The sequence below is a fragment of the Taurulus bubalis genome, assembly GCF_910589615.1.
Source record: "Taurulus bubalis genome assembly, chromosome: 6".
In the NCBI taxonomy this organism is placed as follows: Eukaryota; Metazoa; Chordata; class Actinopteri; order Perciformes; family Cottidae; genus Taurulus; species Taurulus bubalis.
This window is the reverse complement of record NC_136594.1, coordinates 10234053-10260657: the sequence shown is the minus strand read 5'-3', so window position 1 is coordinate 10260657 and position 26605 is coordinate 10234053. Positions and strand designations below refer to the sequence as shown.

The 26605-nt window shown below is 38.1% G+C and overlaps 2 protein-coding genes across 2 annotated transcripts; both read right to left on the bottom strand.

The window, feature by feature from the left end:
* Positions 1–1084: 1084 nt before the first annotated feature.
* On the bottom strand, positions 1085–11713 carry LOC306737564 (broad substrate specificity ATP-binding cassette transporter ABCG2-like; the record flags this gene model as incomplete). The annotated part of the gene is made up of 15 exons (XM_079219303.1): positions 1085–1232; positions 1456–1568; positions 1748–1837; positions 1922–2076; positions 2870–2991; positions 3400–3489; positions 4700–4782; positions 6662–6909; positions 8449–8550; positions 8770–8921; positions 9335–9492; positions 9576–9728; positions 10227–10341; positions 10442–10501; positions 11502–11713. The coding sequence occupies 15 exons, from the start codon at positions 11711–11713 to the stop codon at positions 1085–1087; spliced, it is 2001 nt and encodes a 666-aa protein (XP_079075429.1).
* Positions 11714–14481: 2768 nt separating this feature from the next.
* Positions 14482–23009, bottom strand: ppm1kb (protein phosphatase, Mg2+/Mn2+ dependent 1Kb; the record flags this gene model as incomplete). The annotated part of the gene is made up of 6 exons (XM_079219660.1): positions 14482–17100; positions 18767–18901; positions 19300–19444; positions 19681–19846; positions 22273–22373; positions 22546–23009. 6 exons carry the CDS (start codon positions 23007–23009, stop codon positions 16969–16971), a joined length of 1143 nt encoding a protein of 380 aa, XP_079075786.1. The 3' UTR covers positions 14482–16968.
* Positions 23010–26605: the final 3596 nt, after the last annotated feature.

The window sequence follows — 26605 nt, the reverse complement described above, 5'->3', positions numbered from 1 at the left end:
GTTAATTGGAATCAACTGATTTGAACTGTACCCATAAACACTGTAATAATACCAAATGATATAGTTCTTTCTGTAAAACTTCCTTGGAAATTACCGCCTTGTAAAAGTATTCTTTTCAATATGATCATGACCCCAAATTCTACCAACAATCACATACACTCAACAGAAAAACTGGAGGTCAACATTAAAACACACTGCACTGAAAAAAAAGAAAGAACAATGAGCATCAAAATGTTTATACATGTTTTCAAAAAGCTGTATCATAATATAAATGGGTGGTATTTTGTATTATAGCTGGTGATTTTAATCAAACAAAGCTCAGATCTGTTTATATACATCTGAATACACATCCACAGTGACATCATATATCAGCAAGTGTGTTGATGACGTGGCGATCACAAAGACACAAAGACAATAAAATCAGTCCCCAACCAGAAAGGTGACACTACCCAGGTGACAGGTGACAATGACGCATAAAGCATCGCCTGGAACAAGATTTAAAAAAACTGGCATCGAAGAGGAAAAGAGGAGGCGTCAAGAGACCTCAACACCAACAACACTAAAGATATGTGGCAGGCGATCCAGAATGTGACAGGTTACAAAAGCAGCAGCACCCCGTGGGTGAGGTCACACACATAACTCAACACCTTTTAAGTGCGATTTGATCTCCTCAACAAAGAGTCAAGGACCGGCCACTGTCAGTATCCACAGTGGATGTGAGAAAAACCCTGATGAGAGTCACTTAAATACATTGAACCTAAAAATATACATAATACATAATAATACATGAAATTATTATTATGGTTTTCACCAAAGATGACAAAACGGATGTTTGCATTCAGGTTGGACTTTTTGCCGAACTGAATATCACACTATATAAACAAAAACCATAGACACAAAAAAAAGAAGGTTTTTGGGGGAACTTGCTTATTCACTTTGAGTTAGATGAGAGGATCAAATACTTTGAAATCTAGCTATGAGAGTCGTTTTAGTTGTCTCATCTACATCTAACATCTAAGCAAATAATGGTGTTATTTTCTTTGACAGGTTAAGTTATTACAGCTTTTTCATTGAAAACAAACATTTAAGTAAATTTCTTGATGTAGCGGAGTTTCAGATAGGCGATGATGAGGAAAATGAACATCATAATGATCAGAGCCACTATATTCTCCCACAGTCCCCAGGCGGTGTAGTCTATTTCCATGTTGTCCATATACTGCTCTCCTGTACATCTGTAATAACAATACCAACTTGTCACTTGCACATTAAATATAAATGTTTAAGCAGATTTAAGAAATGTTTGTCAACTGAAATGATGCTTATGACTGTAAAAATGTCCACTTTTAACATGAAACATGGTGGACTAGTTAGACTGGAGAATTCCTAATTTGTCCCTGGTGGTATAAACCAGTAAGATAAAACCAGATCATTTACAAAGCATGCAGGTCTACTCACATCAGGCCGACGGTGCTCACACTGCTGTTCGTCCCTACAGGGGACGTGTTGACGTTTCGGATCACATCCTCGTCACAAAACTTCAAACCCACCAACTCATTGATCAGCAAAGCCTAAACATAGAGGGCGTGGTCAATAAAATGATCAGCAGGTCATAGTCAATATAGTAGATTAGACACTAGACTGAGACGGCATGCTGATCTGTGTTGATCAATGGAGGAATGAGGTCAGAGAACTATAAACATTTAGTTCTCACTATTAGTTTGATTGCAGAACTTTAATTGTGACTTACTGTATAGCTGTAGCGAGGAATGCTGAAGTATTGCAACCAAGACAGCCAGCCAGCCATGTTGGGTAAGTTCACCAGCAGACCTGAGAAGATCTAAAAACACAACACAAACTTTTTTCTCAGCTGACATTTTGACATCACAACATCTGAGTTTTTATATGCAGCTGTGTCTTTCACCATCATGAAGACAAAGGTGATGCTCATGTAGATGTTGGCGAGAGCCACGAATTGCTGGTCAGCTGAGATGGCCATGGCCATGGAGGTGGCTGTGAAGGTCACCAGGGTCACGTTCATCATGAAAAATAAAAAGGCTGTAGCGGTGGATTTTAACCCTGAGTGGACGGACGGACGGACGGACGGACACACACACACACACACACACACACACACACACACACACACACACACACACACACACACACACACACACACACACACACAGTTATTATCTCCACCGTAAACTGTGGGGAGTGTATGTATGTCCACGGCTAATCTGTCCTTTTTGATGGACTTTCCTGGAAAGATTCCCTGGACTAGTCTGCATGATACTTCCTCTGCTCATTTACAACGATGCTCAAGGACCTCACACTTAAAAAAAACATTTTATTGAATATTTTCTACCATTACTGGCTGCTGACTTTCTTGGAGCCGGTAGCGGCCGCAAATGATCAACAACTGCCTCAGTTGCAAAAGGCATTTCCGGCAATCGGCTGGGCAATAAATCAACTCTTACCCAATCTAGTGCAGGCCATATTTTAGCTTTTGTCGTGGCTCAAAAACTTGCATCCATATTAAAGTAAAAATTTGAACTGGATCATCTGCAGTTTAATTTCATGCCTTATGTATGTTACAATCAACGAAAGTGAGGCATGATACAAGATGAATAAATACCTTTTTATGTTACCTTTGTCGCCATCTTGGCTGAAAAGGAGCCGGGAGTGACAACTGAGTGAAATTCAACTCTTATTTGTTTGGGAGTCAAGAGGGAGAAGCCCCTGGTACAGATCTGCACTCTACCGAGAGCACTTCTCTAGTTTCCAGACAGAAATACTGAGCCATCTGCATTCACATTCATTATCAATCTGCTTCCACACATTAATTAGTTAATGCCTTTGTCAATCTTACCAATAATGAAGTAGACAATACAGCAGAAGATAACAGAGAGGATGGTGCGCAGAGCCATGTCAGACACGATCTTAGAGATGAAGTAGACAGACACTCTGTAGTAGCCACTGATGTACTCATGCCTGTCACAAGAAAACAGAAGCAGAAATCAAATTCTAGCTCTATCCATTTATTCCAAATTTATTTTTGAATTATCCACATAGATGACTTCCTGGCAGATTACATACTAGAGGTCGACCAATAGTGGATTTTGAAAGGCTGATGTTATAACTGTAGTTTGGAGCAGGATAAAGCTGACAGCATACGCATATTTTCCTGGGGGAAGGAGGATCCTAAAGTGTGCAATTTAATTTCATGAATGGATTATTTGGAAGAGAGAATGCCAAATTGGTAATTGGTTTCGTTCCCCCCTGTTGGCCAATCTTGTGTCGTGGTCAAAGAGCTCACAGTGTAGCGTTATATATTCGAGAGATAACTTTTGTGTGGAGTGATAAACTGAAATCGGCATACTGTAAAATCAGCTTACATACATGAACAACTTCCTCTCGATGATGAAAAGCTCAGCTGCAGACACAGTGGCGAAACACTGGTTGACTGAGATGAAGAAGAGGACGCCAATCCTGTTAGAATGGAAAAACAAATCAGAATCAGAACCATTTATTGCCACATATTTTTTCACATGCAAGGAATTTGTTCAGGCGGATTCAAACAAATGTGTGTGTGTGTGTGTGTGTGTGTGTGTGTGTGTGTGTGTGTGTGTGTGTGTGTGTGTGTCAGTCCACATGTTCTGGGAGATTTAGGAAATCATTTTCACTGGACCTTATGACTGGTGAGTGTGTCCGCTCCGCTTACAGGAGGTTATGGGCTGTACTATTTCTCAGCCGGATGAGTCTTGCTCGTAGTCTTGAATAAGTAAGTAAAATGAAAATAGTTTCTCTTGAGTTTAACTCTAATGAAACATGCTCTGTAAATTAAATAGCTTTGCCTATTACACAGACAAGAGTTGACTTTAAAGGGAGAGTTGGCTCGAGATTATGGTATAAATGTGATGTGGTCCACATGTACATGCAGGGACTTAAAAGGGGACTGACTCCACTTTGGCCCTGCACCCAGAGGAAAGGAGGGAGGGCTGAATAACTTGAGACATTTAAGCCGTGTACACTGGTGTCTGCTATACTGCCTATGCATTGACCATGAAATATAATGACATTAGGTCCTTATATTTCACTGAACCATACACAGAAAAAAGAAAGAAAGAGGGAGACCATTGAGATTTCTAATGTGCTTCACTGAGTTTTGGAGTACCAGGTTGTGCCCAATAAAACATGGTAAGAGGATTAGCCATGCAGGAACTGCTCTACTTTTCACACTTCTTCATTAAAAGCAAGTGACTGACTTTACAACAAATCAGACCAGTTGCAGTGAATAAATACAGTTTTAAAATAATAATATAATTTTCCTGGAAGAGGTATTTGCCAATGGCGGAGGATAGGGGGCAGGGGTTGTGTGAGACCTTGTGCTTGTGGAAAGTTTCTCTAATGTGTCTTTAATCAACCTTCAACAGTCCTGGTCTGTTGTGTTTGCTACCTGACAGTTGAGGGAGTGGTGTTTGGGCATGATGGTGTTTTTTTAATGGTTAGCTATTATGTAATGTATTATTTCATAAAAAAGGGGTTAGGGTTAAAAACTAAAAGAAGTCTCTTAAAATGTTACAATTAAAATGCCACAAAGAAGCCAATTGTAAGTGTGTTGAGTCTTCATAGATACTGATTAACGATGAAAACAAGAGGATTTCTGAGGACACGCGCAGTATTTCAGCTGGTTTCTCACCTGTTCTGTAGACCACTCTGATCGTCTTTGACCCCGAAGAAAATTATTCCAACAAGGATGCCGAGTACAACGTAGACCACCACCTGCACAAAAAAAATATTTTAATAGAATCATTGACAACAATCTCAAAAGCCTTGCTTGTATATTAGTAAACAGGGTCAAAACCCAAACAATGCTTGAAAGAACACATTTACTGTCTGAAAAACGATTTTGGCTTTTGGCCGTCATTCAGGGCTCCACGCATGAAGCATTGGCTAAAAAAAAAAGGGAAAATTGTTGCTTTTCCACTTGCAAATAAAACTAAAATCAAAACAGAGAGGTTTTTATTATCACCAATGTTTTTAAAATATAAAATAATTTAAAAATTATATAAAAACTTGGAGCATTCAAATCTTAAACTGGTTCATACATTTATCTCAAGCAGGTTATACTGTTGAAACGCTCTATTTACAGGAAAGTAAAGTCAATAGGGCGGCTCCAGCTTATTCAAAATGCAGCAGCCAGAGGCTGTACATAGAAAAAAACGTTTTTTTTAAGATACTATACTCCAGTACTGAAACTACTTCATTGGCTCCAAGTACAATACAGAATCACCTTCATAATGGTTCGATTATTATGACTCTTGGTCCATCACGACTGTGTCCACATTCGAAAGTTCCTTCTCATATCTTTCTTTGCCATCAGTGAAGGAATTCAGTCCTAAATTAGAATTGTGGACTGTCATGAATTATATTTGAAGAATGAAAAATAAGATTTAAGCAGTATCTTCTTTGACAGAAAAGCCAATGATTCTGGGGCTGAGGGGTCAAGTGGACACCCTGCTCCTCCACGCCGCTCTCACCAGAACTGCTGGTGGGGGAGGATGATGAAAAAGAGTGAGAAAAGGGAAAGCGACACAAGTTTTAATCCTAACAATTTACAGATTATGATGGGACTAAGTGGTTCCCAGGGTGAAGGGATAAGCTAATAAGGTTGAGCCTTTTTCACCTCATTCCCCGCAGTCCCTCATGTGAAAGCGGGGCAGTGGGGTGATAGCTCATGAAGGCATCATGTGATGAGTCCCCGACCAGGGCCAAGGGGCTTTGTCCAGATATGATATCAGTTCAGATCCTGGCCCAAAGAGGCAAGAGTCGGGTCGCAACAGTCACCAAAGCCGATTATCGCGCCCACGCCACCTAGAGCCTCTCTTGTAGGATTATTTTGACTTATTTAGGGCCAATTAGCTGTTAATAATTCTTAAAGTGAGGAGACTTCTGACGGCATTTTGCCGCCATGGGGTGACTAATGAGAGCATTAAGTCTCAACCCCTCCAAAGTGCTGTCTATGCATCCTGTTGAAGATGATAACAGCACTGAGATAGATTATTTTTCAGCTATTTTAACTCTTTGGAGTGTTTGAACAAAGTAAAAGTGATAGTGGCACAACATCATGTTTAAACCTTTAACCTTAAAACAGAAAACTGAGATGTTAAGAAAAAGTATTTGACCGTTCTGGATAATTTTGTCTTCTTCTTTCTGAGCATACAATATTAAACTCATAATGGGGATGTCATTGTTCAAACATTTGCAGGTGTAGCGGCTGCCACCAGAACAAATACAGAGTAGAACTAATTTAACTACTACTTGCTATGTTTTCCCCGAATTTTCTTTTTGTGAAGAACGGTAAATATGAAACTGCAGCTAGCAGCCAGTGAGCAAAGCTGGAAACAGGGTGAAACAGCAAGCTTGCATCTGTCAAAAGGTAAAAAAAAATCTTCCCACAAGAGTTGGGGCAAAAATTGGAAACTGCAAGCTGGAACTAAAGCACAACAATTCATCAAGCTTGAGAGAGTCCGTCATTTATTTTGTCATTTTTATGAAAATATGTCCATTGCAATAATAATAATAAAACAACAGATGGCTCCAAGTTCATGACTGCGATATTCTTACCACTGATGATGAGCTGAGTAATAGGGATGCATACCTGGGCCACAGACGACTCTGGGTTCAGCACGAGGTTCTGGAAGGTTCTCCCGAGAACCCAACGTAGCTGGTGGAAGAAGGAGCTGTTGTAGGTGACGGTTTGAGATGTTGAATATGAGATGCACTTCTCCTGGATGATGCGCTCCAGCTCAGCTCTCGTGTCGCTGTAGTAGCTGCTGTTCCTGTACTCCTCCACCAGGTTCTCCTGGATTCTCTGCCTGGAACTGATGAGCTCCTCAAGGTCCAAATCTGGCCATGCACACGAGGAAAATGACAGATGTAATACTCTTCTAGACCCTAAAGATCCCATGAAGCATTGGCTAAAAAAAGAAAAAATCATGCCGTGGACCTTCTTCGTGGTCTGGATGAATATTTACCCTATAAAAGAGTCTAATGCTGTGTGAGTGAAACATGTTGCTCTTCCACTTGCAAATAAAACAAACAAAAATTAAAACAGAGAGGTTTTTATTATCACCAATGTTTTAGCATTTAAAAACTTGGAGCATTCAAATCTTAAACTGGTTCATACATTTATCTCAAGCAGGTTATACTGTTGTAACACTCTATTTACAGGAAAGTCAAGTCAATAGGGCGGCTCCAGCTTATTCAAAATGCAGCAGCCAGAGGCTGTACATATAAACAAACGTTTTTTAACCTCTTAACATTCCTGTAAAATTTGACGAAAAACGCCTATCCAGGTATACCCAAAGTAAATTGGAAGCTGTACTTGAACTATTTGGAGTAAATGCATGCTCTTGGTCTCTTTTGAAAGGTAACAATCTGAAGCTTTTTCCCCTCAATAGTCAGAATCACTTTAAGTGCTGCTGACACTGAGTTATATGAGTTTGAATACACTAAAGTATAAGGTTTTTATTTCCGCCTGAACATTTCTTTGTAAATAGATGCCTGTAGATGACTATAAATGAGACTTATGGACTGGAAAACACAATGGGACAATAGCCGGAAGCCTTTTCTAGTCTAAGTAAAAAGCAGATAACAATATCACAGAAAATGAATATTTTACACATGTTTTTTTTAATGAAATGTCTAGGCGTTTTTCCATTTTGAGATTGAAAATATTCATGATATATATACTATGTACCTATTAAAAAGGCTTATAGTCTTGCAAACTTATAGAGGTACTATTCATATGTACTACCAGTATTGCTGACACAGAGAAAATGAAGTATAAATTAAGTATAAAGTCCTTAAATGTGAAGCACTTTGGGTTTACGTGTATAAAATGTGCTATATAAATATTATAGCCATTGCCTGATTGACCAGCAACCGATTGAATTAAACTGCTCGACTTTCTTGTCAGATTCCGATTTGACATTTGTATTGCTCTGTTCCGTCTGTTTTATTTAATTTTAGCTTCTTTCCTATTTCTTCTTTCATTTTTGATATTTCTATATCTAATATATGTGTATTTTTATTCCCTGTGTTTCTTTCATATCTGGCCGTAGTGCCTTTTATGTAAAACACTTACAATTAACTTTTTGAAAGGTGCTAAACAAATAAACTATCTCTTGATAACCAAAACACTCAACAAATATCATAAAATGGCATAGGAATGCTTTCTAAACAAGTAAATAAAGGCCGTTCAAAAGAAATAAAACACAGGAATATTAGAAAAGCTTAAAGTAAGGGCGAGTAGGTAAAAGCCCTATTTCATCTTTTATTTTAAAAAAAGAAAAAAATTATGTTTACAAATTTGTCCTATTACATAGACAGACATTTGTTGCTTATGATATATTCTTAATAATATTCTTTTTTAAATGGCAGTACCTTCAGAGGAAAGCTCTTTTTTCATGTTTGTGATGTTGGAGTCTCCATTAATAACATCCAGAAAGAAATCAGCCGGGTTGTTGTGGGGCTCACAGAGGTAACCTGCAACACAGATCACAATGATTACTATCTAATATCAATATGTGTCCAGTGTTTTATCAAGGCTGCTTTTGTTACCCGATTGTCTGTTTAATGTATTGCCGTATAAAAGTAAAGCTGCACAACCATCTACATTTATTTCCAGGTGACATTAAAAACACCAGGAACAGAGTTTAGATGTTAGATGGTATCTTGTGGTGATAACAGTTTCCACAAACTCACCGATGTTGGTGAAGTAGTCCAAAGTGTTTGGCGCTGGTCCATGATAAACCATTTTACCAGCGTCCAACAGAGTCAGAGAGTCAAATAGTCTGTAGATGGAGTACCGGGGTTGGTGGATGGACATAATTATGGTTCTTCCATGACTGGCCATTCTGAAACGACATAGGAAGAACAAAATATATTAATAGTAAATACAATAAAGATTCCTTCTAATTGCAACAACACCACAACAAAAATCTCTTTCCTCCTCTTTACTGTTTGTTTCATTATTTTGAATTTATGTTTACATTTATGTTTACAAATATTATAATCCATGTTTCCATTTTTTTAAAACTGTATCAATTAATTCATTATAATTTAAGACAGTAAAAGTCATGAATAAGTGCCACATAGCAGTGCATACACTGTAGCTTTGTGATTTTTTTTTATATCAAACATATCAGTTTATGAATACAACAGATGGGCCTTATATATGTTTTTTTTTTTACTTATTGTGATTTGATCTAGCTAACTTTTTTTTCTTGAAGGGTGTTTTCATGATTTATTCTCTTTTTTTCTTTATTACCTTTTCAGCAACAGCAGGACAGAGTTAGCGGTGTTGGCATCCAGTCCTGAGGTCGGTTCATCCAGAAAGAGAACTGAGGGATCGATAATCAGCTCCATGCCGATGTTTGTCCTCTTCCTCTCTCCTCCTGAGATCCCCCGCGCTATCGCTGAGCCCACCTGAAGAAAACACCCGCATACGTCTGTCATAACTCTCATCTGATGACTTAAATAAGAAGATAGGTAACTGTGTGAATCTTTACCTTGGAGTCGGCCACCTTGGTGAGACCCAGTTCTGTGATGAGGTTATTGACTCGAGTGTCCTTCTCACTCGGATGCACAGAGCTGGGCAGCCGCAGCGCTGCAGAAAAACGCAGATTCTCCCTCACAGTCAGGGTGTCCATGACCACATCGTCCTGTTAGAGGAGACAAGAGATTGAGGTCAAAGGTCAGAGACAGGGAAGATAATTTGTTTTGTATAGTCTAAATTTCATATAGAGTAATGCAGATAATTGATTATCTAACAGTGTTTAGAAACTAGCAAACTCTGTATTTAAAGCTGCTATAATCATTGTTTTTATATCAACAAGGACTCAATCACCCAACTCTGTAGTTCTCCTCAGCATCATGGAGCTTTTTGGTGCCTTTCAGCTCATTGTTTGGGTTTTACAGCCCTTTATTGTTTAGTTTCAAGGCGGCTGTTTTCAGTGAAAAAGCTTTAAGAAACATACTGTACACTTCCTGCGCAGCGTCAAACATCAGACAACAGGCTGCCAAACACAATGGACCATTTAGCAGCTGAAGATATTAGTCTCAGAGTTAGTGAAGACCAAACCAGAGAGTAAACATCAGACTGGCTACACAAATAAATCTGTTCATGCAGGTTTAAAGTAAATTAAATAATTCAGATGCACCTGAACCACAAAGCCAGAAATCCACTTGAAGTTTGGAGGCTGTGGTGCGTTGTCAATGAGTACTTCTCCCAAGAGACCTGAAGGATCCTTTCTCGCGGCCAGAATATCCAATAATCTTTCAAGAAAAACAACCACAAAATCATACTTAATAAATATAACAAATGCAGTTGACTATTTGCAATGTATTTTTTCTTGGAGATCAATGTGATACTCACGAAGACTTTCCACTTCCAGTAGGACCAAGAATAGCGTTGAGGCCAGGTCTCATAATCCCACTGCAAGACAATGTCACACAACTCTCTGTAAGCAATTCAACATGTATGCATTAATTGAAAGGCAAAGATCACGGCATAATAAAATGGTTTGCATTCATAACTCAAGATTTTCACTTCACTCTTTAAGTTTTATGATAAAAGGAGTGTGAGGAGTTAAAAAATAAAGTGATTATTGGACATGTGACGAAACACTCTACATGTGATGAAAACACTTAATTTTCAAAAATAAACTGTCCTCCCTGATCCCAAATAAAATAATAAAATAATATCCATGAAAAGATTTTACAGTTTTGACAGATGTCCAAAACATGTCTTGAAAGCTGCACATATTTAAAACAATATATACAGTCGCGTAAAAAGCAAATTCTTTGACTTCAGAGTCAGTGATATAAAATGGAATTAAAAGACTTGAATAAAACCCAGGCAGCGGATCACGTGACAGTGTTTAATTTGTTTCCCTGGCAGACTGCTCTTTAGTTCACTAGAGAGATTATATGCAAGAAACCATGCTTAATATCATTTAATTAACTCTGAGGCGGGAAAAGGCCTAAAAACTTGTGTGAAATGAGTCATTCTTCCATGGGAAATGTCAGTTGTATTTAATACCATCAGAAAGAAACCAATGTAAGAGTCTATTCACTATTGTTGGATTAAGACACAATGAGTTATATTGAATTGCAATGAAAAAACATTTCTCGTTTACGGTCTCCTAAATTAAGAATGTCTGCGATAGTCAATGATATTTTTTGTCTTGTTAGCTAAGAACTTACTCGTAATTAATCTCTTAATTATTAGAGAAAGCAACAACTGTGCAATGTGCCACAGAGAAAACACCTATGGCTCTCTATGAACATTTGGGTCTTGTTTTGCAACATTTTAGTGTGTGAATGATCAGAAAAAAACTAAAAAAAGAGTATTTAAAGAGACAGATGGAACTGATAAAAGACACACAACAAAGAATAAAGTTGAAGAAAGAGGGTGTACAATTGTTACAACTGACTTGAGGTCACACAGTATTTCCCTGGGACTGGTTTTCTTTTTGCATAAGAAGCCGCTCCTCAGCTGAACTTTGTACTGGATGTTATGGAAGCTCACGATGGAGCCGCGCGGCAGCGTCTTCTGGTCCACGGCTGTGGCGACCTTTGACATGCCCACCCCGTTGGTGTCGGCATCTTCTGCCATTGCAATGTTGATGTGACCCCTCTCCATCATCTTGAAATACATAGTACAAGTAAGGAATGCATCGCAGGGGTTCACACAGAAAACCTCACATGTATATATGGCAGCTGTTAAATTGACCAAAAGATGTGATGTGTTAGGATCTGGGTGGCTTACAGTAACACCAGCGCTTAAATAAATTCTTGGGGGAATTCCAGGTAATGCACACACACTGCTGGTTATGGCACAAAGGTAAATAATGCTACAACAACACACTCGTCTTCCATGAATTATCACCAATGTTTTGGCACCAAACTAGTTTTCCCCATGTATTTATTTTCAAAAGGTATTAAACTATTGTGTGAGTGTAACATGTGCACATGCTCACACATGTCTCCTTAAAGTGTTCCCACTTTAAAGGGAAATGTATTCTACAAAAGACAATCAGATCAATCAGTTCACATTATGGTAGTATCAATCATTTCAAAATGAATAACACAGATTGTACCGGTGACATTGAGCAACTTAAATGTATGCCTGTACTATTTTTCTTTCATTTAATTGTTTAAATAGACTTCCTACTTCTCATATCGCTTCAAAAAATGAAAACAGGCATAAATGAAAAACTATAATAAATAAAAACACACTCGTTATTTTCTACACAAACTAACAAAAATAATATACATAACAAACAAAAAATACACAGGACACAGTATCAATATTTAAAGATTCTCATTACGGCCCGGATTCTCACACTACTGTAACTCTGGATTTAAAGCACTGAAAGTTCTTAAAACTAGGGCAGCAACTCATTTATTACTCGATAATGAAATATTATTTTCTAAATTAACCAATTGATAGTTTGGCTTGTGAAATGTCACAAAATAGTGAAGAAATGTTAAATCCAGTTACTCAAGTCAAAAGGTTGCATGTCAGTTTAATATAAATATATTTGAGAAGCTAAAAACAGTCATTTCTGCCATTCCTGCATGAAAACATAATTCAATAATCAATCGATTATCAAAATATTGATTATGTTTGTGTCAATTAATTCATTGATTTGTTACTTTACAACATTCATAATTTTTTTGTAACTATATATTAAGATAAAACAAGATAATCCTTTATTAGTCCCGCAGTGGGGAAATTGCAGGATTACAGCAGCAGTGCACACAAGAGACACATAAATAAAAATCAAGTAATATAAATAAACAGTAAAACAGTAAAGAAAAAAATAATCCACAATAGCAATATTATATATACAGACGGAATAAAAGTTTTTTTTTTTAAAAGGATTTAAATGTATTTAAATTGCACTTCATTGGTATTGCAATATATATTATTTAATTTACAAATGGGGAATCCATCATTTATAAAGTATGAATACCCAATCATAAAACACATAGTAAAGCTAATTAATCAAGAATAAAACATGTATAACTGTGTTTATGAATTGCATACTAATTGGTTACTAATTAGTGCTCATGTTGAAACAATGCTTTATAAATGATGAGTTAAGTGTTTACTCATGATTACCGATGCTAAATAGTGTGTAGTTATTAGAAAGTGTTACCGAAAAATATTGTTGCAGTAACTTACCGAGCTGTGAGGTGTCTGCTAGTGTGGAGATCGTGTGCTGCAGCCTTCAGGAGCGCTGCTTCAGAATGACAGAGCAACTCAAGAAAGCAGGGACAGGTGTCTCACACTCTCACCGAGCTGAACAGCAGTTTAACCCTTTGTTTACCAGAGCTAAACAGTGGAGACTGAAACTTTGCAAATGCATGTTTCTACATGTAAACTAAGAATCCTCCATAAAGTCAGTCACAAAGTTCCTCAAGGTTCTGTACTTTACTTCACTTTCACCTTATTTATGCTTCATTTATGTAATACTATTAGAACACACTCCATAAACCGTCATGGTTATGCAGATTATGCATATTTAAACACTCATGCCACTTAACATACACTTTAACTTAAACACACGTGTCACTTTAACATACACTTACATTAACGTTATCTGTTTGTCTGAGCACTTTATCTTATACTTGATTTAATATCATTGTACTGTTGTTGTTGATTGTTGTTTGTCTCGTCTAACGTCTCATGTCTAATGTATGCACCTTCTATCTAGAAAAATCCACGTTTGTGTAAACATTCCTCCAGCTATCATGTTCATATCCTGTGGAACCAGAACTTTCAGTCGAGGCAAGATAACGTTATTTGTATAACATTGTCTTGCCTTGAAAAGATAGAATTACAAGACAGACTTTTCCTTCCTGCAGGAATAAATGGACTTTAGACAACTTTGATTCAGAGACCTCATTCCTTTTTAACAGATCTGCAGGAAAATCTTCCATCATAACATCCATACATAAAAAAACAAGCGATGCAATCATTTAAAAGGAAACTATTTAATAGCAAGTAAAAACAATATATATATATTTTTTTTTTCAAAGCCAAATACTCCTAGATATAGACACACAACTGAATTTAAACACTAAAATTACCACCACGCGGTTGTAATTTAGAAATGGCGGCTCTGACTTTTTACTGCATTGAAGTCATTTTCAGAGCAGCATCTGGATAAAATGTGTTAAGTACTGTTTTAAATGCAGGTCATTTACTTGTAGTGGAGTATTTTCATAATACAGTACTACTACTTCTACTTAAGTACAGTTTTTTAAAACTTCTTCCAGCAGCTGATGTGTCTTTCAGGCTCCATTTATCTTTACATAATACATTTATTGGCGATAAAAGTGAAAATTAAACATTTATTGTATATTCCTGGATGAAATGGTCAAGAAGTCAATTTTTCATAAGTTATGTATTTTATTGAAGGGACACAATCCATTCAGACCAGAAATACAGTACTAACAGAGTGTTGTTGAACCGGTCACATTTTAGGTCCCAGATACGGGTCCACAGTTAAACAGTGAAATAAAATACAGTAAATAAAAACTGAGCACACTGTGATAGAGAACTTTAAAGATAAGGAGGTTTGTATGGAGGACTTGTTTATTATAAGTACATGTAATATTTTCCGGTTGCATTCAATATGTGAATGTGGGGGAAAAAAATGTATTTACAAAACATCTATAAATGTTGTTTAAGGATAAAACTGATAGCTACACAACATTTGCAAATCTCACAGATAGAACAATGATGATAAATATGAAGTGTTGCATTTCTCTAGCTTTAACAACCACAAAACAAAAGATCAACAGTGAACACAAGCAGTAGAGTTGATCTAAAGGTTTAAGTCTGCCACTGTATCTACGCACACAAGGTCCACCAAGACTACTTACAGTGGAATTACTCCTCTATCCTGGAGGGCGTTGAAGTAATCATTCACATCGTCAAACATGGCTCTGAGCTGAACAATTCTTTAGTGTTGCATTAAGTGTGCTTTGATCTTTCTGAGTGACACAATAATGGTGTAAATGAGGAATTACTGATTGAAAAAAAAAAATTACAATCAACATGATCTAGCTTTACACAAAATAACCGCCGAAATAAAGTCCTGTGTTTGTGACGTTTTCGGACTTTCTGAAGAGGAGTTGTTATGCAACGAGATCTATCAGTTTTCCAGATACATAAATAGATTTATTTACAAAACATACACTGTACATTTCTTTACTCTGAACACATCTTAATGCACCTACATGACCTGTTTAAAATCAGCACAGATATTAACACTCACACAAGCTCATACAGCAAGAAACATTAATATCTTGTCACAGCCACTCAAATGCTGTTCATCTAAAAAGCACTGAGCAACTTCATTCACACTAATTCACTAGATCATAGAACATTCAGGGTTGATTTCTCCCAAACCATCAAGACTGTGCAATTAGACGTTAACATTGCATTTGGTGCTTAAATAAGTAGAAGTACCTAGAAAACAATAAGTGCATTGTCCATGTGGAAGTCTTTAGAAGTGGAGATATGTTTAGAAGAGAATACTTAGATGCTTTGACCCAAATGACAATCAGGAAGCTGAATTAACACTCAGTCATTAAAACCTTGATGCTTAGTTGCTTCAGAATTTGTGACGTTTCTATGTACCGTTAAGGTGTGTAGGATTTGGCGACGTCTGTAAGCGGTAAACTGAAACTTCATCCGGTTTACCAAGCGTGTTGAACTACGGTGACCGATGCGGAGCCAGTGTTTGATTTGGTTTCACAGCAACGCTTAGTTTCAGGTGATTATACACATTATATCAAGAAAACACGCTTATTAACATAATGATCCCTTTCTGCCAATAGATCCCCTTAAATGCTACATACTGTACCTTTAAGTAGATTTTGCTTACTAATACATAGGTTAAATTAATTCCAATTAATGGACAAACGTTGTATAATTATTGTATTTTCCCCACTCTCGTCTCTGTATGAAATCGAAAAGACTGCAGGCTTCAAACGGCGGTAAAATCTAAGTAAAAAAGTAAAATTTGGGCAATACAGCTAAATAGAAAATGTATTATTTGAATGGCAAACCGACAGGAACACTAGTCTTAAAATAGTAGCAAAAGTCGAGCACGGTAGGGACGGCTTTAATGTCATCATGAACTCCTGTCTGTAGGGCTGTAGCGAATATCTTTATTTAAATGAAGCTTCAAATGCTGTCATTTTATGACAGCACCCACATTTTTTTTTAAATGTGATTAAAATTCATCATAAGACGTTTGTTAATGAATGTAACAAAGTCAGTTTTTTCACCGTAAATACATGTAGGTGCGGACTAAAGCTCGAGTGCCACGGCGTTCGAAGCACATGTGTGTGTGTGTGTGTTAGAGAGAGAGCAGGACAGAGAGGAAGAGAAGGTTGAATGTGGACTACAGCACACAATGTTCCTGTATGTTATTAATAATTTAAAATCAGAACACTGCTTTGTCACTGGCCCACCTCTACCCAGGATACCTTCTATTAAAACAAACAAAAAGCTGTGCAGCATTTGATTGTCAATTTAGAATTTGAATGTCAATATTATGAATGAAGCTTTAAAAGCTTCGAAGTATTCGGAACAGTCCTACCCGTCTTCCATTCAAACACCTCTCAGCTTTTAGCAACTATAACGGTCATTGGCTTGCTAGTTGATCAAATAATTTATAAAAGAGGATACGTTCTCATTTAGTGCACATCATGAATCCACTGATAGATATCCTAATAATAACATTTTGTAACACTTAGGTATTGTTTTTTGGGCAAACCACTCTCTTTTTAATGTTTCCACAAGGGCACTGTGATTGATTGTATTGCACAAAGTAATTAGGTCACAGACCACAACCTTTACGTCCACCATCCTGATGACTATGCCCAGCGACCGCTGGACACGACACTTCTGCTGAAGGAGAAACTCGTTTCCGAGCTCTTGTGCTTCCCCCAAGCACCGAAGGGCACCACGATAATTGTGCTGTTGTCCTCTGCGCCGTACTGAAGGGACTAAAAGAGAAAATAGAACAACATTAAATAAATCGAATTTCAGCAGGCTTGCTTTGATGTGTTAAGACAGTGGTTCTCAACCTTTATTCAATGGTGTACCCCCTGTGAAATATGTTTTCAGCCAAGTACCCCCTAACCAGCGCAAATCATTTTTGGTAAAAAAAAAAAAAAGTAGTACTACACAGCGCTGTGTCGTCAGTGTTGGATTTATTAAACTGTCAATAATGAATATGGCATTGAACTGAATGCTTTTGCATTTACATTTTAGTGAGAAACTTGTGCTTCACTGAGGATCTTTGTCAGTCTTGGTGGCAGGGAGGCCATTACTGTGATCAAGCTCTTCTCTCTTCTCCAGACACAGTCTGCTTCTTTGCTTTGTTTTGATCAGTCATTGCAGAGAAGGAGGCCTCACATAAACATGTGGAGGCAAAGCGTAGTAGCTGCTCCAAAGCTTTCCGTCCCAGGTTAGGGTGCTCCTGCTTCACACACACCCAAAACTGTGTGAGTGTGGATGTGGCAAACTTCATCTCCCTCTGCAGAGGACCTTCTCCACAGCTCTGCCTTCTTCAGGAAGCCCCCCATCTTGTCATACAGGTTTAACATGCTGGTCTCTTTGTTTTGACACTGTCGTTCAAAACGTCATGTAACACAGGGCTCATTTTCTTGCACGCCAATGCTCACTGTGTCATGCACGATCCCTGTGCATGACACAGTGAGTCCACTTCACGTCAGGGTTTTATTTTTTAATGCGCGCTACGAATCCTCTCTTGCTGCCCGTCATCGAGGCCGCTGCGTCCGTGAAGATGTTGCTGCAGGATTTCCAGCTTATTCCGTTTTCACAGAAGAAGGTGATGACAACATAAACAATGACAGACAAATCTTCTTTGGCACTTGTCCTTCCGTGTTTTTAGCAGCATTGCTGCTACGCTTCAACCACGACTTCATTGGCGGCAGTGATAGATAGACGGGTAACGACAGGTGGCGTGTGCCAGGTTGGGTCAAACCATCCTGATATGGGGGAGACTCTAGGTTTTTAGGATAATTAAATTAAATAGCCTACTTAAATACTTAAAATTCAGTTTGTGAACTTACATTGTTGCATTGAATCTTTGTCAAATAACTATTTTTAAAGGATTTTTGAATGGATGCTAATTTTAAATAGATTTTTAAAAAATCTCACGTACCCCCTGGAGTGCCTTCACGTACCCCCAGGTGTACGCGGACCCCCATTTGAGAACCACTGCGTTAAGAGATGTTGATTGGTGCGAGTGGAATTAATAAAAGTGTTTTTTTTATGACTGTAAACAATAATGGGCACTATTTTAATGTTTTTATCTAAAGATGTCTCCCAACTCCTACAGGCAGGCTGTGAACAGTAAACAGGGCTTTCCACAAGGAAGTGGGGGAAAGTAACCATCTAGGAGGGTGGAACTTTTGCGCAGCGGCGGGCTGACTCTAAATGTCAATCAGCTATTCTCATTTTAGTGACAAGCCGCTTCTCCAGTTTAGTGTAGCCAAAGTGCGACACCTAGTGGTGAATAATAAACCACCTCCTTTTGCATAAGAAGGTAAAACCACGACCAGTCACATCACAAGGATCTCCTACTTTAAAGAAAGTGTGGGGTTTCACTCTGAGCATATTAAACGCAAAGTATGAACGTCCTACCTGGTCGGATATTCTCTGAGCTGCCTCCTTGGGGTCGTGGCACTGGTTGATGACATTGCAGATCTCCTGACTGTTCATGATAAAGTTAATGCCGTCGGTGGTCAGCGCCAGGAACGCGTCGTGGGCATGGTGCAACTGAGGAAAGGCCAGGCAATATTCAGAAACTTTTCTACTTTTTTGAAAATATTGTGACATGTTTACACATTGAGACAGATGTGAAATTGTATACTGGTGCTTATTCAGGTTGGCAGATAGGAGGGGAAGAAAACATGTATCCAGATGTGCAATTTTCATTGTATTGTGTACGTCATCACATTTAAGATGGAGGTCAAATGTGCACATACATGTGAAGAGATGCAGCTTGTGATAATTACACTGTGCACATTTGTACTACAAATCTTTGTTGTCATTATGTTATTGTGCCTCCATTATTAACAATAATGTGTTGAGAAGCTGAATTTGTCACTGGACCATCTCTTAGGTGCGTGCACAAAAAGTGGAGTTACGACTAACTCCACTTTTATAAAACGTACCGATACTCTCTTGGTTTCAGGCTCAGCGATGACCCCTGTGCTCTTCAGGTCAAAGTCTCCAATGCTGCGGGTCATTGCCAACCTGCCGTTGACGTTTGGCTGCCCCAGACTATTCCAGGTGATAAAACCCCCACTTCTCTTTACCCTTGAGGTACATAAAGAATTGCTTCAGTTGACAGAGAATAATTGTTTTTTTTACAATAAAATGAACCACATCCTTCTCATTACTGCAGATGCAACTCCATCAGCATTGCACTTTTCAGATGTAATCAATTAACAGAGTACAGAATACAAACAAATTAAAGCCTTAATACTTTACTGTTGATCTGATACCACTATCTCCCGCTGACAAACGTGGCATCACCCACAACATCTTTGTACCTCTCTTTCTCGTCCTTCCTCTCGGGGGTGTGGTCAACAGTGAGTTTTAGGGCCTTGCCCTTGCGGCACAGCATGGCGCGGCTATCACCCACACTGGCGACCACCAGCTCGATGCCGTCCCTCAGCAGCGCCACAGTGGAGGTGCTTCCTGAATTCATCCCGGGTACTACAGAGACATAAAAGGAAACATCAGAGCTGGATCGAGCAATAAAAAGTCCACACAAAGTCACTGTTCACAACAACAACAACCAAAGTGCATCTCACACTCTTGCATTCACACAGTAAAACATTAACACAAGGGTGGAAGTCATCTAGTGCATTTACAGCGAACTAGAGATTACAGCAGTAAACAATAGAGGAAGTCACACATGCAGGTTGGACTGTTTCAGCAGAGTTGAGGTCCAGAGCTAATTTTACAGCAGAGTTAGGTTTAAGGCTAAAACTAAAAAGAATCAGTGTTAACTGACAAAAACACTCAGTGTCCAGCACTGATCTTGAAATTCAAAAACAACACACACACACACATCTAAAAAATAAATCTACTTGTCTTATTACTTCCCAAGTGGTTTGTTTTACTTCTGTGTTTTGCATATATTTATGTAGAGTTAGGAATGTGAAAAATGCACAACTAATCAGAAAATCAGGACTAATAAAAGGAAAGTGATATAAAAAATAATGACGTAGTAATAATAATAATAATTTCTAACAATTCTTATTAATGCAGGCAGTAAAATATTGATTTAACTTTGAACTCTGCAACATGGTTCCAGTCAACTTTAAGTATGGAAAATATTTAACTACACATAAACTTTAGTTTCTTAAGGGGTGACAAATTTGATGAAACAGCATCAAATGTCAATATGTGGATTAATCCGCTGGCATTTGTAGACACAAGTCTGCATTAGACTTTTTGCTTTTCCGGTTAAATAAATGCTTTTAAGACGTGTGTTTTAGCCTAATCGGCACTTCAAACATGCTGCATCTCATGGACTAGATCTGTCAGTGACAACATACAACTCATACAACTTGTCAAACTGAAGCACTCTCTCACAAGAAGCTTTGCATACACTTGGTGAGAGAAGAAAGGGAAGAGAGACAGAAAGAGTGGAGTGAGAGAAAGATAGGGAACCTTCCAGTAGTCCAGGATTTAGGACCCGCTGGACTCTCCTTCAATATCTAGCCTCTCGTCATCCACATTGGTGCCAAGGGCCTCCAGCTCTTAGCTGGGTCAGCAGCTGCCGTAGATAACATGCACACACACACACAGGCATATTGGGACATTTCACACAGCGTGGCCAATGTATGGCCACATTAAAGGTATACTAGCTTGTATATTAACAGACAACCGTAAATCAGACATCATTCTGTTTGAGAAAAGTTAACCTAATTGGAAAAGTTTCGATATGACAAGGGCAAACAAGTAGACCGCGTGGTTTATTGAGAGAAATGTTTTGCATTCATTTCTTTAAGTGGTGCCTAAATTACCTCTTAAATCACCGGTAATGCCAATAAACACATACTTTGCAGATTGACAAAATATCAACAGACGGGTGACAAATCAAAGGAAAAACAACTTTAGGTAACTTTGTAAAGTGTCGGGACCACAACAAGACTTCAAAGCAGTTTCAGCATTTGTTAAACATGCCAATCCACAATCTCACACTGGTGTTAAACTGTGTTGAGATCTGGTGACGATGAAGACCATAACATATGATTCAGATAAGTGTACTCATCAGGCAAAAACATAAAAATCAGTGACCCCCTCATGCTCTCTTATGGAAAGATCCAGTTTCATTATGGTTATTTACACCACAGACTGACCACATGACAGACAAAACATCGGATTGTCCCCTGGTGACCTGCTGCAGTATACATGTAGGTCATAAATCCACCCCTTCTATGTTAGTGGATGGGACATGAGATAAACCAAAAACTAAAGAATCTAAATACACGTCCATAGATGGTTTCTGTCATTTAAGGTAGTTCTTATCACACCAATGTATGTTGGTGTGTTTATTTATTTTTTATGAAACAGTAGCTAGGAGGTGCTCACGCTGACAAGCAAGACCTCAATATCACTACCATGCAGCACTAGGTGGCAGCTCCCGTGTCCGGGTATTTTGGCTTTACTTTCGTACAGTGGGAGGAAGGGGAGAAACATCAGCCATCTATATCTATATATATATATATATATATATATATATATATATATATATATATATATATATATATATATATATATATATATATATAGTCTATGATCCACACATGTTCTCAGGTTTTTCCTTTTATTTGTTGCCTTTCTGTTTGTGTAAATGTGTAATGAAGCAGTTAAGCACTGGTGTTTGCTCTACTTGTAGCTGGGTTATTGTTCCAATAGTTATTGAGTAACTTTGGGTTAAATGACAGACCTCTAACCAAAGTGCTCAGGTCATGACAGTTGAAAAAATCCAAGGCATCAAAGCTTGAGTTGGATAAGTAAGTACGGTTTTAAAGAGAGAAGAAGAAAAGAAGTATCATTACATGAATACATGCGTGTGTATATATACAAGTAGATCTATGTGCATGTAACATGAAAGGCGTACAACCTACCCTTTGGAAAGAAGTGCAAGTGCCTTGCAAGAGCTTTGTCTATTTCAAGGAAGGCCTTCGATAAAACTACTTCCAGATTGGACTCCTTCGCCACAAGGTCCCTGAAACAATGACCAAAATACTACATTGTTACAACATCTGAATATCAGCTACAATAACGAGTGAGGTTTTGTTGTTGCGATCAAACAATTTCACACATTCAATTTGTTAATCAGCAAATATGTTTCTGGTAGTATAGATATCTGATAACGGCATATATAACGAACTCCTTACTTGATGAATTTCTCCATGTATTTTTCACAAAAGTTAGCTGCTTCTGGCCCGCCATGCCCATCAAACACAGCAAAATAAAGAATGTTGTCGGTCATTTGGGAGACCTGGAAGCGGTCTTCGTTGTCCTTACGTTGACCGATGAGCGAGGAACAGCCTACCCTGGATAAGCTGACTTTGGGAATAGGCTTGCCGTAGCGAATACTGGAAGGCAGCTGTATGGGCTCATCAATACGATCGTCCCAGATGCCAAATGAATCCCAAGTAGTGGGGCGGCCACTGCTGTCTGCATCAAAGCGTGTGTTGCTGGCCAGTTTTCCTGAAGGGCTGTAAAGTTGTCTCTGGAAGATTGTGAACTGGGGGTGGCTGACCTGCTGGAATGGCACTAGGGCCATCTTTATAAGACCACTACGTCCCACATGTGGACCACTGCACCTTGCCAGGCGCCCGAGACAGGCGGCTGACATCACCTTGATAGCACAAACACTGGAGAAGCACTGGATGCAGATGTAGAGGGATTTGCTGTCCGGGGAAAAAAATGGTTAGTTAGAAAAGATGCAGAATTCTAATGAACATTACAAAAAACGTTGTTCAGGAGGGCCCCATAATATCAGAAAGTTGAAAATGTGTCAGCTATTTCCAACTATTCTTCAAACTAGAAATCATGAGGCAAAAGCTTTAGTTTATCTAATCTTCGTAACTATGGAAAACCATCCCATATAAATGATCATAATTCAAATAATATTATAAAAATAAACCTAGTTTAATTAAGGTATTACAAACACTTCTGATGTATACATAACATTTTCAATCCAATAAAAAATTAATAATGACTAGAATCATTTAATCAGCGCACAACCTTTCCATCCAACAGCACTCACAAAAAGGAGCGTGACAACATCAGGATGCCTGCTAAAGTAAGATTAACTTTGACGTGACATGAATGATGCAACTCTTCAGTCATAAACCTGCTCGCGCTAACAACACAACAAAATCCAGATAAATATAAACAAAAAGGGGTTTCAGTAAAAAATGCTTACAATTATCAAAGATAATAAATAGTTATTGGACACATGTTTAAAGTTGTGAGCTTTTTGTTTCGGCAGCCTTAACGTTGACTAACGTTAGCTAAATAGTGAGGACTAAAGCTAACTAGCTAGCTAACTACCACAACGATAGTTAGCTTTAGCCGACTAGCTAGCTGACGGGCATTAGCTAGAAGTTCACACAACATTACCGGGACAATCCCGTTGACCTTCCGGTGGTGTGATGGCTAGAAACCGTACCTTTGATGTTTTAGTATCCTTAGCACGCTTCAGACCTCTGCTAGTTATGAAAAGACCTTGCGAATAACTGCCTGAAGACCACCGCCCTCGTCTCGTCCTGCTGTTTGATGCTCAATGTTATCAAACACAACCTGGTGACGTCGGCGCACCAATCAACAGCCGAGAAGCTTCGACGCCCACCTTGACGCCCACAGGCAGTTTGGTGACGACCACAGCCCCGCGCACAGCGCCCGTGATTGTTTAACGGACCTATTAATGACGTCTGAAGCCGTCGTTCAGAAAGCGAGCCAGAGAAGCGTTGCATTCTTTTTACCTAAGTCATTTGAGGTCAGAATATTTCTGCGGTAAAGCTCCGCATTTCCGGATGACTATCTCACATCCGTGACAACAACAACCATACTCTTTTTTTGTATCATCTTTTTTTGCATCATAATTTTTACAGAACTTCTTGCTTCAGTGTAATATGACCCAGTGACTCCAAATACGTCATTATTATGGGCTTTTGTGCTTCTTATATTTTAAATGCACTCCTACATCCATACACATCTCCCAGGGCTAGTGCAGATACAGATGAACCTGCAGAGTAATACTTTTTAGTTTAGTGGCATCAAAGAGCATTTCGTTCCCCATTTGCCTCTGTCCATTCTATATGCTATTTGTAGCATGAAGAGAATAAGTGTTCCTCTCATGCCATCATGAGGTCTACATTTAAATTGAATTTGAAAGAAGTCAGAGTGGAAGGCAGTCCGTTTATATATATATATATATATATATATATATATATATATATATATATATATATATATATATATATATATATATGTATATAGCAGTATAATATCTTTCATATTTAGTAGTATTCTCCAGTTAATCTATATACTTTTCAAAATTGCTGGTCGATTTTAAATGTACCTTGTGTTTTCAATCTAAAAGAGGCCCTTCAACTTCCCTCTCCCGTATCCATCCATCAAAATTTAACTGAGCTGCAACATAATAAATAGACCGGTAACAGTCAACAGAGTCACAAAGCATAATTCAACCCTGTGTTATGTTTTGGTTTAGTGTTTAGAAGTCTCAATCTGCACTCTAAATCCATATAATTGGCGATGTATCACACACACATATCTCTTCTCCTTATTATTGTGTACCGTTCACTTTATAATAATGGCTAGTACTCCAAAATAAATTGATATGCTCATTTCATCACCTAACGTGCCTACATTGACAAGCCTCAATCTTATATTTATCTTAAAATATATAATATTAATATTTAACTTACTCCATGGCGCAAATAAATTCACGTTTAGAAGCCGTTATCCCTTTAATTACACAACCTTTTGATCAAATATCCTTAAGAAAACGGAAATTACAAATCATAGCCCGTTCTTGCCGTAGTTAGTGTTGCTAACTTGATCCAGGATGATTCATTAGCTTAATCTGTTATCATTCATTTAGTGGTAAAAATTGATGCACTCACATGCTATGATGCACGTGTTCATTTTGATCAGTTGTGCTGATATTATACAATATATTTATTTAAACGTCTTAGCCGTTTACAATAAAAAGATGGTCCATTGGAGTGGGCGTAGATAATGTGACTCTCAATAAACGGCTCTGGTTGTAATCATGGCTGTAACACCAGCACTTCCGGATTGTCCGACCAATCGCTGCTCTCGGGACTTTAACATTCAGTGACGTAGGCAGCTGTGGTACTTCAGACTTCCTCGTTTGTTTTTATAGCCGATCCGAAACCGTACGCCCCAAATTCAGAATGCATCTATCCAGGTAAACACCTCTTTTGATTTGGGATCAACCTGCTGTATTACAACACTGCTTCACTCAAAATCGGGACATCGGTTAACCAATCTAATTTCTGTGGATTTAGCCATTACACTGACAGTCAGCGTTGCTGTAGCTTGCTAAGGTTAAACAGCTAACTATGAACTATTACGGCTTGTGTTCGTCAACAAGACGCCTCATTTGGTTCCGTTAATTTACCGCCTAGTCAGATAATGTCAATTCGATATTTTGGGATGTTTAGCTACGCCTGTATATTGTGATTATAATGTCTACACAACGCAGGCCACTCCTCTTCACTTTCAAGAGGAGCAAGCTAACGTAACATTACATATACGTCAGAACAGATCCTGGACCTGTGGACCATCTAAATTGACACACAGCGAGCTAACTAGATTTACATTGAGCTCATTTGGATTGCAATGTCATAATTATTATAATAATAATAACAATAACGACAACAATAACATATTACAGATAGTAAACATATATTTAAACAGTCTCCTAGTGTTTCCTAATTGTGATGTTATTGTTAATTACTAGTATTGTCTGGCACTCTTCTCAGTATATTCACCCAATTGTCTGGAGGTTAGTAGATCCACTCAATTAAAAATGCAGTCCAATATTACCACAGCCCACCTTCCCTATTGAATGTTATAATGTTCATGTTTATGGTGAAACTGTAGAGAAGCTTTGATAGTTGATTCAGCTTCAAATTTTAGAGGCTGCAGATTGTTGTGCTTTTACGTTTAATTGCTATATGCTTTGCAAACATAAAATAGTAAGAACAATCAAGGGAACATTTTAATGAAATTGAAGGGAAAATGACTAAAAACACCAAATACTGAGTTGTTTTAAATATTTAGTTTGAACAAAACTAAACATCACAACTAACCCTTACTTTTTCAATGTATCTTTAGGTCTTTAAAATGTAAGAACATGATCAAAAAGGCTTAGAGCTCAAGTTGACATCTTTATAC